At 39.1% G+C, this 18,087-nt stretch overlaps 1 protein-coding gene across 9 annotated transcripts in view; it reads right to left on the reverse strand.

The window, feature by feature from the left end:
- The window catches only part of LOC126292084 (protein sprint), a 438,713-nt gene that overhangs the window by 67,598 nt on the left and 353,028 nt on the right, over positions 1 to 18,087 (reverse strand). For all 9 annotated transcript variants that reach the window (XM_049985895.1, XM_049985896.1, XM_049985900.1 and 6 more), the window contains 4 exons: positions 12,265 to 12,449; positions 6,992 to 7,083; positions 5,333 to 5,572; positions 2,466 to 2,645 (listed from right to left, as the gene is read on the reverse strand). In XM_049985895.1, coding sequence (XP_049841852.1) covers positions 2,466 to 2,645; positions 5,333 to 5,572; positions 6,992 to 7,083; positions 12,265 to 12,449 — 697 coding nt within the window. The remainder of the gene's footprint in view (positions 1 to 2,465; positions 2,646 to 5,332; positions 5,573 to 6,991; positions 7,084 to 12,264; positions 12,450 to 18,087) is intronic.

Below are 18,087 nucleotides of genomic sequence, written 5' to 3' on the forward strand. Positions count from 1 at the left end.
TATGGATGGTGAGCCCAGTGCCCTAGCAAGTTCTCCATACTCAGAAACAAAAAATTAAAACTGTAGCTCTTTCCTCCATGTGTAATGTTCAGAGTGGAGTTCAATACTCAGTACATATTTTCCATAAGCTCCCATCCTACACAAAGCAGGAAATTGGGAATTCCTACCAGTTCATAAAAAAATTAAAAATATACTTTATTAACCCCTCGTTTAAATTACCTGGATACCCACAAACAGGGAATAAAAAAGTTCTGTAGTAAGTAGCAATGTTGATTGTAAAGATACATGACAAGAAGTAATGTACTGTAAATAGTACATAGCATTTAAATTTGTATATTTGTTATTTCCTTGGGAAAAAAAGCATTTACATTTGTACACACGTATTTCCCTCAGAAAAAAAGACACAGTGTAACGAAGTACACATTAAGTTACTAATAGCAGGCGAACAGCAGCTCTCTTGTATATCTGAGAAGACATCAGATTTTTTTAAAGTTGCGTTTCTCTTACTAACTTAGTTGCTCAAGCTTAGACAGCATGTGTATACAGCATTGAGAGTTGTGATAATTTATTGATAAGACTGTATACAGAATAAGTTTCTACGATTTCTTTGTCTCTTGTTAATGTATACTTTGACTTTTTCCACATTCCTAGTGGCTTCCCTTCTTGAAAGAATCTACAGAACACAATGAATGAATGAATCAATGAATGCTAATTTACACCTGTGAAAGTTATTAACCATTATAAGCCTCTCAGAAATCTCACTTACATGTAATTGGTAAGATACCATTACTGCTGATTAAAACATCCTGCTATTTCAACTGTTGTTTGCTAAAAATATCACCACACATTCTAACAGTTCCACTCAGCTTTAAAAACTTGTCTTATTTTTTGTGACAACACACACAAACACATTTCAAAATGCAGTTACCAATTTTGACCAGCTAGTGGTCACTATCAGACTGTCTGCCAGGTTGGCACTTAAGTTCATAGCATTTATGTTTTGCATGTTGGTATTCCAGTTACTACGGGTTTATTTATCGACTGTCATTTTTTATTTGTAGTTCACTGTTGCTATTTGAGTTTATATATTGTCATTTGTCGAGAGAGAGAGAGAGAGAGAGAGAGAGAGAGAGAGAGAGAGAGAGAGAGAGAGAGAGAGAGAGAAGATGAGGATGCTAGAAAATGGAGTGTTGAGCAGAGAAATCTGAACATTTCTGACATTCTTCTGTTTGAGTTCAATGGAGAGGCGACAGCAGCAGAAGCGCCCAGAAAGATTTGTGCTGTGTATGAGGATAATGCCAATGGTCACAGCACAGAAAGAAAATGGTTGTCTCATTTTAAGAATGATCCTTTTTGACATTAGTGATGCTCCACACTCTCCGAGACTTTCAGGGTCTCGTGAAAATCATTTATCCACAATGCTTAATGTCTATGAACTTGAGAACTAGCAAACATAATGAACTGTGATCATGTCAACACCATGCGACATTTGCATGCAATGGGGAAGGGTCAAGATTTGGGTGTACTGATAACCCGAGCTCTAAGCCAAAATCACAGAAATCAGTAGGTGGCCATACATGCACCTCTGCCACCATTAATTGTTGTGAACAACACTGACCATTCCTATCTTGTATCATTACAGATGATTAAAAATGGTGTCTTTATGATATCATAATGAAAAGAAAGGAATCACTGGGCCCAAACAAAGCAGCAACCCCCCCCCCCCCTACCCCGAACCAAAACCTGCACTATACACAAAAGATTATGTTACGCATGGTATGGCAAATGTGTGGTGTACTATGAATTGCTTCTCTGAGGGGCAACCAACACTTCTGACATATACTGTCAACAACTGAGATGTCTTGCAGATACAGTCAAAGAATAATGACCAGGAAGTCTGCATGAAGTCGTGCTAATCCACGATAACGCCCACCCACATTCTGCTAGACTGATAATAAACACTACAGAGGAGTTGGTTCTGGAAGTCACTCTGCACTCACCTTTTTCACCTGATCTTCTACCCTCAGACTGTCACCTTTTCTTCTCTCTATCAAACAAGCTTCAAGTAATTTCCTTTCCAGATGAAGATGTGCACCGAACGCAGCTCTCCTTAAAACCAAGTCATTTCTACAGTTGCAGAATCTAAAAGTTACTCCAGCTTTGGTAGACTGTTGTAATTAGTGAAGGGGAATATATTATTGATGACTAAATTATCTGTTGTGTTTATCAAACTTACGGAAAAATGCTACAAACTTATGCACCACAAAGCAGTGACATAAGGTTTCTATTTTACTGTCAACAAAAACATTGATCCCTATGTTGTCAAAACAATGACATCTTACATCACACTACATGGTGATAAAGCATTTGTATCAGAATGATACTTTTTCACCACTTCTGATACACACAAACTGCCTGGAGGCATAAAGTTAGCTGTGCATTGCTGCCAGAGAACTGGTACACACCACTGTCAGTGGACACCGATGCCCCCTTGAAGGTGGAGAGTGTGTGGTGTGGCTGGCCGTCACCCACACTGGAGGGGGAGGGCGACAGCGGCGCCAGCTCAAGCACGACGGGCCTCGACTCGCAGGGTCCCAGGACATCCGACGTCGGCGTGCCTCCGCAGCTGCTGTTCTGCCGGCTCCCTGAGTGCGATTACATGTCTCTTATTAAATACTGTCTAACTCGCTATCATATATTTGTAATTCACATTATAACAGAATTGGTCAGTGGAATACTTTTTATTTTTTAGTATAGGCCTATGATACATTATTATTTATAAAGTTGGCACCTGAACCAATAACATTTTGTAAACAGTACTTTTACTTTCATTTACATCCACACAGGTTGATATGTAACTTATATATGTAGAAATATGCAGTGCTGTTTTTCTGGCGGAATGCTGGGGGATGCATACCCCTAAACATTTTCGTCAACAAAGTAACTTTTTTACAATGTTGAGAACTTGGAAGATTGCCAAAGATTTATTTCACGGACGTTGTAACATTACAGGACATATTGGGACATATTGAAGTATTCGATACTGTAGACTTTTAGGGGATGTCGATACAGATATGCAAAATGTAAAGGGAAACTTTGGTGATGTTAAATATTGTACTGTGTCAATATTAGGACATTTTGCACAGAAAGAACAAAAATAGAATTAATGTAAATATATATTAGTGTTAGTACCCTATTTTCATTCGATTTTGTAATTATATTTCATTTTGTAAAGGAAAGACTCACTGTTTGCTGTAGCTCTGATTAATTGTATAAATTATCAGTTTTGAGCTAAATTCTTTCGTATAATATGGACAAGATACTTTTAAAAACTCACCAGCTAAGGAGGAAATCTGTAAATGAACGTTTAATGCACACTTCTGGAACTTTCTATGGAGAAATTCTATATTATGATCGCAAAAATACGAAAACTTGTGAAAACTGTTTCATAACCTAATTTCGAAAGACGATTTGTATCAAGAAATATTGCTAAAAAGATTTATTTACGTTTTGAAACACGATTTAAATCATTTTACATATAGATAGTTGTTCTAAATCACTCAAGAAATATCCAGAATCAAATGTCAAGATATTTCTGGAAACATCGGTACAAATCTGGTGAAGGTTATCCAGAAGCTGGTAGAAAAATGTTATAAAATCTATTTGGAAATTATGCTTGTAAGAATTTATATGTACTGATCCTTTTACTTACTTTAATTTGTACTAAAATTCTGTAATGTCTAATTTAGTTTTAAGTTGTGAATTGCTATCGTATTATAAACAAAACATTGTCAAAGACTCTCATTGTTTGGAAAGATATTAATACACCTAGGAGTTGTCAGTTGCCAGTTCGGATATGCAGTGCGGTTAGCTCGGAGAGTCAGTTGTTGAGTCTGTGAAGTCTGTCAGTTCTGTTTGTAAATAAACGTCTGTAATGAAGAATTACTTGTTGTCGTCAATATGAACTCAAGACCTTTTGCACGAAGCAGACACCTCCTAATGCAACGTTTTAATTTGGTGTTGAGGAGTTGAAATGTTATAATTTGGTGCAGAAAGTCCTGGGACGTTATAATTTGGTTGAGGAAGCTGGGATGTTATAACGTAAATTTTTTATTTCATTTTTGGGTGTTGGTAATTGCAATAAGAATGATACCAGTGCAGTTTATAGTGGGAAAAGCGATGTCATTGACCGTTTCGAGCATTTCGAAGCTGTGGCAACCGTTATCGACAACTGAATCGCTGGCAGCCATTTCGACAAGCGTGTAGTGCCCTTGCCTTTTAATAGTGGGTGACGGTAGTGCTAAAAGGATATGCGTATGCTCAAACGCCGAGCTACCAATAGACGTCTCTACGGTCCCACTACCATGATCCTTCGAGATTCATTGCCATTTTTGTTTTGTTGTTCTTTATTTGTTTGCGCTTGCTGTTCTGTTCTTGTTGGTTGTGCGAAGTTTTACAGTGTGTCCTGTCTTTCATTGCAACTTTTAAGTTAAGTTGGAGGTGAGAGATGGGCAGAAAACTAACAAACTGTGCTTCATTTGAAGTTATATAAACTGAAGTGTTCGATACCACATTCTTTTGTATGTTTGGGTGTTTCTCGGTATCGCCTGCTTCATTTGAGCTAAGTCAACTGAAGAGTCAGATAGCTTTTTTTTGTAGTTCGACATGTTGATGACGTCATGGCTAAAAGCAGATGGGTGGTATCCCATGCTTCAGCTATAACTAATTCTTGCTGCATTATATCCAATGTCAGAGTAACCTCAAACTTTTTTTTTTTAGAAAAAAAAGCACTGGAAATGTGTATGGATGACCTAACTGGAAAAATTGTCAAATACCGAAAAATTGTCAAACATATTTTATAATCTTGAAAACATTACCGATTTCAATTATTATTATAACAATTTTCATAATCACTTACGACATTAATAAAGTCTTTTACCAAAAGCAGATCAAAACTATTTTTCTACAGTTAAGTATATCTTGTTCGCTTTGCTTCTGGCAGGACCGAGAGGTTTTGAGTTAGGAATTGTGTACATTACATTGTTGTTGTTGTTGCTGTTGTTGTCGTTGGTGGTGGTGTTGTTGGTGGTGGTGTTGTTGGTGTTAGCGTTATAACACTCTAACAGGTAGTTAAAAATACTCCTCCTGGGATTGAAAAGAAAACTTCATTACACAATCAGCTATATAATCAGTTGTTCACCCACCACCCAAAATTTCCTACGAACATTTCCAACAGGTATTACTGACATAAACTTTGAGCTTAGAGTACAGATGGCCACTGCAAAGTTTCAGAAAGCCACAGAAGCACACTTCCCAGCAGGAACACACGTACCGCTCCCAAAGCTGCTGAGGGAGCTGGCACTCGCGCTGCTCGGCGACGTCTGGTCAGCCGTGCCTGTGCCGACGCTGACGACGGTGTTGGTCTGCATCCTCTGCACACTCTCCAGTGTGCCGACCACCATCTGTTGTTGTTGCTGCTGCTGCTGCTGAGGATGTTGTTGCTGAGGATGCTGCTGCTGGTGCAGGGAAACTTCGGGAGGGCGGGGATTTGCCATCGGGTACCGCCAGAACTCTGAAATGTCCAACCAAAAACAAAAGCATGTGTGTCAATTTGTACCTCTCTATCTACATTATTCCGTGATTTATTCAGTTTTCAAATTTATATTGACTTTTTGATCACCTGGTACATTTCACACAACTTAGGATAACTGTATTGGCCTGAATATAAGCCACACTATTACACACAGGAATGTAGTGGAGAAAAATCTGTATTATGTTACCCACTTACAAAAGCTGTGCACAATACAGTGAGACTTCTGCATAATTGCAGCTTTCCTTGATCCATGTCTTTTGAAAGCTTCTTAACTACATATACTGCTCACATAACAAATAGCTGTGAGCTGGAAATTTAGAGTTCCAAAGACAGTTAATCCCCTGTCCCCTACCACCAGTGTTGACATTGAATGGTGCGTACCAAATCTAACTCTTCAGTTTGAGAAAAGTACACTTGTACTTTTGTGTAAATGAGTAGAATCTTGAACATGATAATAGTCACTATCTACATGAAAAGTAAACAATGTAAGACAGTTACACTGTTACATAATATACAAAAATTAATTTCCAAACTTCAATGAAAGTGTTGTTCTATTTGTAATTAATGAACAAAAACTGCAGTCGAAGTTTGTAAGATATTAAAATATAGCTGTGTTTGTGGTGCTGCACACATTAGTTGCCCACTAAATTTCCAATGCTAATTTCGGGAGAAAAAATTCAGCTTACATTCAGGAAAATAGAATGTTTTATTGTTTACATAACCTTTGGCAAACTTAAAGTATAAAACTGTGCTGAATAGTTCAACTAATGGATCCAGCAAACAGTTTTTACACTAGAAGGTACAACTATAAAAGCGAAGTTATGCGAGGGAGGGAGTGGTTCATTTTTAGGTCCATCACAATTCCTGATGGGTTTCCTTCTTTATTTTTTCTCCCCCTCTTCCAATATTTGTCTTGTTCTGTTAGAAAAGACTAACAAAAAAAAAAAAAAGGAATGCTGGCCACTGTTAACCACCCCCCCCCCCCTTTTTTAATGTATCACATCTGTGGTTGTGCACATTTAGCTATACTGTCATGGAGCAATGTTTAATAGTTGTTTACACACACACACACACACACACACACACACAAGGAAATTGTAACAATATTTTCATTAAATGTTACCAAAATGTATTAATTAATTAATTAATTATGTATTGAGGGCTACAAACATCTCAAACAGGAACAATCTATACAAATTAGACAAGAATGGACTGAGGGTAAAAAATAATGCGTATACACATTCCTGTCCTTGTATAGCAAGTATGTCTTCACTGTTAGATGTGGTTGAAAGACTTACTGCTTCAGACTGGAAGCATAATGTCAAACTGTGGTTGACAGAAGTTGAGGATAGTTCTGATAGCAACACTGCAGACAACATTGGTCATGGACATACTCACCCTGCCCAAGCAATGCCAGGGAAGAAAGCTGCTGCCTGTTCCGTGCCTCCCTCAGAGCGCGAGGTAATGTCAGCTGCACAGGAAGCTCGTCACTGAAACAAATACGGATGCAGAATATGGCAGATGAGAAATAAATTAATTCAAAGCAGGCAGTGAAACAGATTCAAAAAATGTTGATTGAACCACCTCCCACAGAAAATTAAGGTCAAGAAACTTTGATAAACTGATAAATTGTTGGACAAGAGGCCGAAAATGCATAGGAAAAAATATTCACAAGGTCCTCATCCTGCATCTCTAAAGAATATAGTGCAGAAAGGTGATATATAAAACATATCAAAAGGAACAGAGAACTGGTTATAACAGAAGACAACATCAAAAAAATCAAAAGTCTTTAGTGGCTCAAAATGAATACTGCCCATCCACTTCTAAAAACTCATCACTGCGGCCCATCCATTCCTGATACCATTTGAGAGACGTCTTCACACACTTCAGTTCCACTGGCTACTTGCTCATTCAGATGTAAACTGAAATACTGAACCACATAACTTCTATGAATCATTAGTCTGCAACAGAAGTTCTCTAAATTCAACAAGAAATCACAAATTACTTTACAGTGAAATTAAATCTTGTTCTCTTCTTGATTATCAGTAAATCTCCATACACAAATAACATAATAATTCACATTTCTCAATTACTTACTTTTATTTCCATTCTATTTCTTGCAAGTCCCCTCCTTTTGTATATCTGTGTTGTTGTTGTGATCTTCAGTTCAGAGACTGGTTCGATGCAGCTCTCCATGCTACTCTATCCTTGCAAGCTTCTTCATCTCCCAGTACCTACTGCAACGTACATACTTCTGAATCTGTTTAGTGTATTCATCTCTTGGTCTCCCTCTACGATTTTTACCCTCCACGCTGCCCTCCAATACTAAACTGGTGCCTCAGAATATGCCCTACCAGCCAATCCCTTCTTCTAGTCAAGTTGTGCCACAAATCCTGTTCTCGACAATTCTATTCAATACCTCCTCATTAATTATGTGATCTATCCATCTAATCTTCAGCATTCTTCTGTAGCACCACATTTCGAAAGCTTCTAATTTCTTCTTGTCCTAACTATTTATCATCCATGTTTCACTTCCATACATGGCTGCACTCCATACAAATACTTACAGAAACGACTTACTGAAACTTAAATCTATACTCGATGTTAGCAAATTTCTCTTCTTCAGAAACGCTTTCCTTGCCACTGCCAGTCTACATTTTATATCCTCTCCACTTCGAGCATCATCAGTTATTTTGCTCCCCAAATAGGAAAACTCCTTTACTACTTTAAGCATCTCATTTCCTAATCTAATACCCTCAGACCACCTGACTTAATTCAACTACATTCCATTATCCTCATTTTGCTTTTGTTCATTTTCATTTTATATCCTCCTTTCAAAACACTGTCCATTCTGTTCATCTGCTCTTCCGGGTCCTTTTCTGTCTCTGACAGAATTACAATGTCGTCGGCGAACCTCAAAGTTTTTATTTCTTCTCCATGGACTTTAATTCCTACTCCGAACTTTTCTTTTGTTTCCTTTACTTCTTGCTCAATATACAGACTTAACAACATCAGGGAGAGGCTACAACCCTGTCTCACTCCCTTCACAACCACTGCTTCGCTTTCATGCGCCTCAACTAGCCTTTCGCTCCCTGTATTTTACCCATGCCACCCTCAGAATTTGAAAGAGAGTATTCCAGTCAACATTGTCAAAAGCTTTTTTTTAAGTCTACAAATACTAGAAACGTAGGTTTGTCTTTCCTTAATCTATTTTCTAAGATAAGTCATAGGGTCAGTATTGCCTCACGTGTTCCAATATTTCTACAGAATCCAAACTGTTCTTCCCCGAGGTCGGTTTCTACCAGTTTTTCCATTTGTTTGTAAAGAATTCGTATTAGTATTTTGCAGCCAGAGCTTATTATATATTTATAGTGTACCATGAATAATTTACCTTCCTTATGTTATTTTATTCAGTCTTAGACATCTCTTCCCTCTTTACAAATTTGACATCAACTTCTTCCCTACCCTTCCACCTGCAGAATACTCCCTGCCATTGCTGGGATCTAGTTTTGTAAATGACATAATCTCTGTGACTGAAATAGCTTTCCCTGGTTTTTTGTTGCCAAAGCAGAATAGCTGTGACCAACCCTGAGGGGCCACCTGTCATAATTTTCAACACATAACAAGTATTTGTGTGCCCACATAATGGGAAAAAAATGCATTCTTTCCACAGAGATTAAGTGACTGGTTGCTAAAGATCTTTTGTTTTCCATATATTTTTACAATACAATCACATGAGCATTTCACAACACTGTGACCAATTTTCAAGGAGGAGGAGAGATAGGGTGAAGGGGAGTGGCTCACAAGCACTCTACATGGTGAAGTGTGTACACTAGCCATACGTACTTTATCTCCATCTTCTGCAAACACCGTGGTGCAGTTGTATCCTTTTTAAACTAAAATTTTGAATAAAAGTGTCTTTAAAAGATTTTCTACCAGAATCTAAAATTACTTCAAATTTTTAAGTTATACTTAATCCAAAAATTTAAGAATAATCGAGGTGATCATGGAGTCTCAAGCAGAACTTTGGCACAAAGGAAGCTCATGCAAGCAAAGGTAGATGTGATAGTCATCAAAAGCAGAAAAGTGCAACAAAATTCTAACTGATACAACAGCGGCAAACAAAGAAAACTGTTGTACGTTCGAAGTATGAAGAAGATTCCAAAAGAAGTGGTGAATAATTTTTAACGGGAACTTTTTATGTTAACTATTTCAAATATCTGCACTATTTTTTAACCGTACTGAAGTTTCCTTTTAGTAATAATTTAAGCAGATACTATTCAAGATCTTAAGATTACATGAACTCAAATGACTCAGTAAATGAAAAAAAAAATATGGTTTTGGAAACAGTGCTAAAAGAGATTTTTGTCTCTGAACCATTAGTATCTGTTTAAGAAGTATCTTGTTAATCCTCCAGTGGGCGTCCCATGTGTACAGTGTCTTGCGCTATTCCATTGTTGTTTTATAGTAGCGAGCGCGTACCCATTCTTTCATTATTGATTCAGCTATCATAGTGATACGCTACCAGTCAAAATGAGCAGCAGTAATATAAAAAATACAAAATTATATATAGGTGAGAAAAAAAAATTTACGATCAGGGCAAGAAAATGACTCAGATTCCGAGCTAGCAGCACAACCCCACAATGAGGCAGTTACCTACGAGATAATTAATAATCACATACATCGTTGGCAGGGATTTGTGCAACTGCGCTCTTTAAAGCTTCTAGTGTGTCATTTTTGCATCATAACACTTGTACGCAGCAACAGAGTGTTGTAATGAAAATTTGGCGCCGAACTCACTGGTGAAAAACTGAACACTGACTGGGCTGGGACCACAACCACAATTACACTGTTTTGGTGAAGTACAATGTACTTTTACGACCTTATTTGTGAAAATACGTGTTATATTTGCGTGTACTTCACACCTCAACATGGTGCTGAGAATGAAAGAGATTGCCACACGAAAACTTAAGTAAAAACCAATATAGGCGCGAAATATCACAAGCTAAATTATGTTTAGAGCATAAAATGATAGGTTAACTCCCAGCAAAATTTCTCATCAATATCGTTCGGCTGCAGATGACAAGCTACCTGTAATAAATAATGCATAAGTGGTCCTGAAAGATCATGCATACCAAGTGTAAAGGTATTAACAAAAAGAATCCACACAATTTTGTAGTCATTTAGTAAAAATGTTCACATTACAGATTAAATAAAACTGAAACACACTGATGATGACACAGTGGTACTGATACATGTTTGGGAATTTGGATGTTTTGCATAAATGGTGTACCTTACATCCAACAATGCGTACATTAGTGTTTGCAAGCCGTGTTTTGTTGAACGTTGCCGCTTCTCCGTGGTAAAAAGAGCTAGACATCTATGCAACTTTTTCCATGCGAGACGAATGTGGCTGTTAACGACTGCCTCAGTCAATTCTTAGATGATAGCTTTGATGACAGTGATAATGATTTAGTGATCACGATACGAATTCGGAGCAGGAAACTGAAAGTTATGAAGACGCGACCTGTGATGACAATGGAGAAGCTTACTTCTTTGGTACAAACAAAAATATGATTTCGATGGTTGGTCGGTTGATTGAGAGTCGTCGGTGCCGTCTGATTAGGGAAGGATTGGGAAGGAAATCGGCCGTGCCCTTTCAAAGGAATCATCCCGGCATTTGCCTGAAGTGATTTAGGGAAATCTTGAAAACCTAAATCAGGATGCGCTCGCTCGGTTTGATTTCGATGGACAAAATAGAAGGCGCTAACGCGAGAACAAGCAACTCAACATTGCCTTGCAGCTGCCTGGACTGCAACAGATTCCGATATGTCTCGGAGAAAACGTGCTGTTTTGGAGATATGGGCCTCAAATACAGAAATAATGTTTTGAAAAACATCAGCCTTTTGTAGTCCTTGTTTGAAGTGGAAAAGAAGATATCCGTGTCAACAGCGTGGTGTTCCGATTTGTTTGGGGAATTGTAGGTGGATTTGCATAAAATGTATGCAGGCTAATAGCAATTAAAATCTGATTCAAGACCCCAGAAGCATTCATAAGATAATTACTTTCTTCTTGATTTTCAAAATAAAAATTCTCCTTTGATGGAATCATGAGGTGGAATAATTTCTCTGTGGCTGGAATGATTAGTAATAAACTCAAGTCTGGTTGCGAGCACAATTTGCCATAAGTGAAATGTGTTTTTGCATACAGTTATGTTGCGAATCTGAAATACTATCTCCCTGACGATAATCTGTGAGTGAGCAGATAGTAACTGTGTGTTGTTATTTTAGTAATACATACAATAAAAACGAACTGCAAATTTTGCCGTGGTTAGTTTTGAAGGTGTTTTAAATTCTGCAGTGTTTGAAAATTCAAATTCTCATAAAGCCTGGTTCCAAGAAGTGTAACGAACAACAGGAAGTCATGAAAATATACCGGTACGCTGAAGCACTGGGGATAGACACGAATGAACAGACCCCGACTTTGTCCTCCACCTGTACCTAATGTTGCCCGATCGGTGTTACTGACACGACCACTGGCTGGTCGGAACTCGTGTTTAGATGACCGTGCAAAACAAAGTGCCACGGCAAACGAATTTGCCGTCCACTGTTGTTAAACTTGTGCCTAGATGTCACATGGGTACAATCTGGACAGGCAAAGTTTGCACTTACCAGCACTGTGAGTAGTGTGCAACGAGCGATGGGATGTTGTCGAAGCGGTTGTCGGAGCTCTCGAGCCCGAGGCGGCCGCCGTGCGCCTGCACCAGGTAGTGCTCGATGTAAGGACCCTTGCCCGCCGGCAGCCGCACAGAGATCGCCATCGTGTCAGGCTGGCTCGACTGCCGCACCACGAAGTTCTGCAGGCAGAGAGCAGGCACAAGCTGAATAATCGATCTGTACTGTCTAAGTTAGTGGTGACAGGCCTTTAGCTTAGGCCGGTATTACACTATCAAATTTCTTACTCAAAGATTTGATCGAAGATGTGATCAAATATTCCGTCAAATATATTTGACAAAGACCTTTGACGTAGCGTACAAGGGGTATTACACTTGTCATCGTATTTTACGTCAAAGTTCAAGATGGCTGACAACAACAACTTGTTATTAACTGCAGCAGTTGCATGTACCACAATTGCACTGTGTGCACATGCGGAAGGGAAGCGGGGGATAAATGGAAACATATCTGGGTGAAGCCGTGGGTTTTACGACACGATAAAAGCCTTCAACTAAACTTGTTACATGAGCTTAAAGTGGACGTCAAGTCATATATCAATTACTTAAGAATGGATGAGCATACATATCTGTATACGCTCAGTGAAGTGTATCCTCATATCATAAAGCACAAAATTCACTTAAGAACTGCAACATCTGCAAAAGACAGGCTCACTGTAATAGTTCGATTCCTTGCTACATGAGAGGGTTAGTTTAGTTTAGTTTAGGTTAGGTTAGGTTAGGTCAGGTCAGGTCAGGTCTCCAATCTTCATCTATTTTTGTATTCAGGGGGCCTCATCAGCTCCATACGTCTCCATTAATTTTGCAGTTGTCGGAACACACCAATTGTATTTACTGGCAATGTTTATACAAACACTACAGACGACAGGACGCTGCAGCGATGCTAGCGCTCCATGTGGTAACATGTCACATTGCAGTGAACAGAAGACAAGCGACCACTTTGAGCAAAGCGAGACCCTAGATTAGATCAAATATTGGACGACATTTGACAAAGTTTCCTATTTACACCATCAAATATCTTTGAGAAAGATATTTGACGAAGAAATATGATAGTGTAATATCGGCCTTACACGGCCCACATTAGAAGAGAATTTGTATTTTTGGGTCTCACTTAACATACTTAGCACTAGCAATAACAGCGGAAAACAAAAAAGTAAGGACTGGACCGACGAGAGAATATCATCGTGTGGCGGGAGTTCAAATTCAAAGTAGTCTCTTTAGGCCGGTATTACACTATCATATTTCCGGTATTATACTATCATATTTCTTTGTCAAAGGTGATATAGCAAATATTTATGTCAAACAAATTTGATGGTGTATTAGGGAACTTTGTCAACTATCGCCTGTCGCCAAATAAATGTGTTCAATTCTTGGGCCTCGCCGTAGATTTGATCATAAAAGTCGTTCGTCTTCTGTTCACCTCAATGTGAAGTGAAACCGCTTCGAACGCTGGCGTCGCTACAGCTATTTGACGTCTCTGTAGTGCGTTTGTAAATATGGCTTCGAAGTTGGTGTGTTTCTTTGACCCTCTCTATTTTTAATAAACTTGCTTCGACTAGGGTGGGGGTGAGCAAGGGGCACATAACATGCTATTAATTACGTGTTTATGGGCAGGGGGAATATGCTGCAGGTGACTTCTTGTCCACAATCACGGCTACAGCCTTCCACTTCTACATCTGGAAACATCCGGGCAGCCTTTCAGCAATCCGCAATGGATGATGTGGTCACACTCTAAAATAAAAAATTCTTTCTTAGCTTTCCACTCTACTTTTTCTATTTTTGAACTCTGGATGCCACAAGTTAAAAACCGATTCATCTGTTTTCGAACTACTTATTAATTTTGTAGTTATTGGGACACTAATCCCATTAATTAAATTATTCAAAAATGAAAATAGTTCTTATTGCCCACATACTATACGAAGCATTTATTTACCTTCACATATTCTCTCTTCAGCGTTTTATAAATCGCTTCACACGTATCCGGAATTATGATTAATGTGCAATGTGATATTCGAGTGCTGCGTTGTGAACTAGAGTAGCACACTCCTGTGTCAAGAAATCATTGTTCACCTGTCTTCTACAAATATAGCATTTCTCAACAGAGTATTTTGTTTTGTAATATGAGAGTCATTTTACTGAGAAAATACTGAAATACACATCCAATCGTAAGTAATTTATATATAAGACTTGACGTCCTCCACTTGCGCCCTCGTAACAAACTTTGCTGAATGTTTTTATTATCTCGACGTCATTCCTATGGCTTCATCCAAGTGTTTCCTTCTTCCACTGCTTTTCTTAGAAATACACATACTATACACATATACTGTGGTACTAGGAACTGCAGCGCATAGTGACAAGTTGTTGTTCGCCATCTTGAAATTTGACGAAAAAATATGATGACGGAGTAATACCACTTTTAAGCGCCACGTCAAAGATCTTTGTCAGTTAATTTGATAACGGCCATAAATACCATCGATGTGTACTAAATCAGGGGTGACCGACCTCTTAGATTACCCGGACCGCATTTGAAGAGAACGAGTAGTTTTGGGCCGCATATAACATTAGCACTAACAACTGCGGAGAACAAAAAAGAAATGAATGGACCGACGAGACAATGTCATCGTGTATCGGGAGTTTCAATCGAAGGTACTCATCATAACTGCACGTAATCGGAATTTTAGAGTATTTTATTTGTTTTTTACCGATCTTGTAACACATGTTCACTTCTTGGGCCGCGCTGATACAAGCTTTGAGCTGCATGCGGCCCGCGGGTTGATCTTCCCTGGTTTAAATCTCAAATCTGACAAAAATATTACGTGATCTAACAACTTACACTTTTTCTTCCGTCTGGTACTGTCACCTAGTGACAAGCTTCCAGAACTTGGAACAAAATACTACGGACCTTGGAGTGGGAGGAATATATAAAAGGCTAATTCACACTGGCTTTCACGTCAATTCACTTAGCCCAGACCGAAAGGTGAAAGTGAGGTTATTATGAGTTACAATCCGTTACACAAAAAGTCAGAGTATGATATCGGAATTGAGGAACTAATAACGATAAAGTTTTATTAATGGCCAAGGCAAACTTGGCAACGCACGGTCTTGAACAACTGTGTGTTGTGAAATGCTGTGAAGCGGAACGTTTCAAAACATCGACTTTCTTTTTGGTATCGAAAATATATACTTATACACCAAACAGTATTTATAAAGAAGTAAACATGGCCTGTTTACGATTATGTTTTTATGTAATTAATAACGTTATAAACAACTTATTTTTTCTCCTTCATTAGGGCTCATTTTTTCACTTAATATTTTGTTTAATGAAAACTGGTTGTGTGACCTGTGTTCTTATTTCTATGCACCTTAGGCGTCAGCTCTGTTCTGCTATTGTAAAACCGCTTTCAGATATGTGACCTCTCTTGTGAATGAATATACAATAGAACAATTTGAAATGCACTGTGGTATATTTCGATGTTAAACATCGCTTTTGTGAAAAACTAAGTGTTGAGTGCTATTGACAAGGGATTTAAAATTGATTCCGCATTTCTAGATTTCCGGAAGGCTTTTGACACTGTACCTCACAAGCACTGGTGCAATTGCGGGCTTATGGAATACCTTCCCAGTTATATACATCTACATTTATACTCCGCAAGCCACCCAACGGTGTGTGGCGGAGGGCACTTTACGTGCCACTGTTATTACCTCCCTTTTCTGTTCCAGTCGCGTATGGTTCGCGGGAAGAACGACTGTCTGAAAGCCTCCGTGCGCGCTCGAATCTCTCTAATTTTACATTCGTGATCTCCTCGAGAGGTAGAAGTAGATACCTCATCCACCTCTCGAAACCTGGCGAGCAAGCTACACCGCGATGCACAGCGCCTCTCTGGCAGAGTCTGCCACTTGAGTTTGCTAAACATCTCCGTAACGCTATCACGGTTACCAAATAACACTGACGAAACGCGCCGCTCTTCTTTGGATCTTACCTCCTCTGTTGATGGACAACATTTTCTAAGGGCTCCCCCAATGAATCTCAACCTGGTACCCGCCTTACCAACAATTAATTTTATATGATCATTCCACTTCAAATCGTTCCGCACGCATACTCCCAGATATTTTACAGAAGTAACTGCTACCAGTGTTTGTTCCTCAATCATATAATAATACAATAAATGACCCTTCTTTCTATGTATTCGCAATACATTACATTTGTCTATGTAAGGGTCAGTTGCCACTCCCTGCACCAAGTGCCTATCCACTGCAGATCTTCCTGCATTTCGCTACAGTTTTCTAATGCTGCAACTTCTCTGTAAACTACAGCATCATCCGCGAAAAGCCACATGGAACTTCTGACACTATCTACTAGGTCATTTATGTATATTGTGAAAAGCAATGGTCTCATAACATTCCCCTGTGGCACGCCGGAGGTTACTTTAACGTCTGTAGACGTCTCTCCATTGATAACAACACGCTGTGTTCTGTTTGCTAAAAACTCTTCAATCCAGCCACACAGCTGGTCTGATACTCCGTAGGCTCTTACTTTATCAGGCGACAGTGCGGAACTGTATCGAACGCCTTCCGGAAGTCAAGGAAAATAGCATCTACCTGGGAGCCTGTATCTAATCTTTTCTGGGTCTCATGAACAAATAAAGCGAGTTTGGTCCCTCACAATCGCTGTTTCCGGAATCCATGTTGATTCCTACAGAGTAGATTCTGGGTTTCCGAAAACGACATGATACTCGAGCAAAAAACATGTTCTAAAATTCTACAACTGATCGACGTCAGAGATATAGGTCTATAGTTTTGCGCGTCTGCTCGACGACCCTTTTTGAAGACTGGGACTACCTGTGCTCTTTTCCAACCATTTGGAACCTTCCGTTTCTCTAGAGACTTCCGATACACAGGTGTTAAAAGGGGGCAAGTTCTTTCGCGTACTCTGTGTAGAATCGAATTGGTATCCCGCCAGGTCCAGTGGACTTTCCTCTGTTGAGTGATTCCAGTTGCTTTTCTATTCCACGGACATTATTTCGATGTCAGCAATTTTTTCGTTTGTGCGAGGATTTAGAGAAGGAACTGCAGTGCGGTCTTCCTCTGTGAAACAGCTTTGGAAAAAGGTGTTTAGTATTTCAGCTTTACGCGTGTCACCCTCTGTTTCAATGCCATCATCATCCCAGAGTGTCTGGATATACTCTTTCGAGCCACTTACTGAGTTAACGTAGGACCAGAACTTCCTAGGATTTTCTGTCAAGTCGGTAGATAGAATTTTACTTTCGAATTCACTGAGCGCTTCACGCATAGCCCTCCTTACGCTAACTTTGACATCGCTTAGCTTCTGTTTGTCTGAGAGGTTTTGGCTGCGTTTAAACTTGGAGTGATGCTCTCTTTGCTTTCGCAGTAGTTTCCTAACTTTGTTGTTGAACCACGGTGGGTTTTTCCCGTCCCTCACAGTTTTACTCGGCACTTACCTGTCTAAAACACATTTTACGATTGCCTTAAACTTTTTCTATAAACACTCAACATTGTCAGTGTCGGAAGAGAAATTATTGTTTTGATCTGTTAGGTAGTCTGAAATCTACCTTCTATTACTCTTTCTAACCAGACTGGATTCGTGATTTCCTGTCAGACAGTTCACAGATCGTAGTAATTGACGGAAAGTCTTCGAGTAAAACAGAAGTGATTTCTGGCATTCCCCAAGGTAGTGTTATAGGCCCTCTGCTGTTCCTTATCCACGTAAATCATTTGGGAGACAATCTGAACAGCCGTCTTAGGT

The sequence above is a fragment of the Schistocerca gregaria genome, chromosome 9 (genome assembly GCF_023897955.1).
Source record: "Schistocerca gregaria isolate iqSchGreg1 chromosome 9, iqSchGreg1.2, whole genome shotgun sequence".
NCBI classification, from domain to species: Eukaryota; Metazoa; Arthropoda; class Insecta; order Orthoptera; family Acrididae; genus Schistocerca; species Schistocerca gregaria.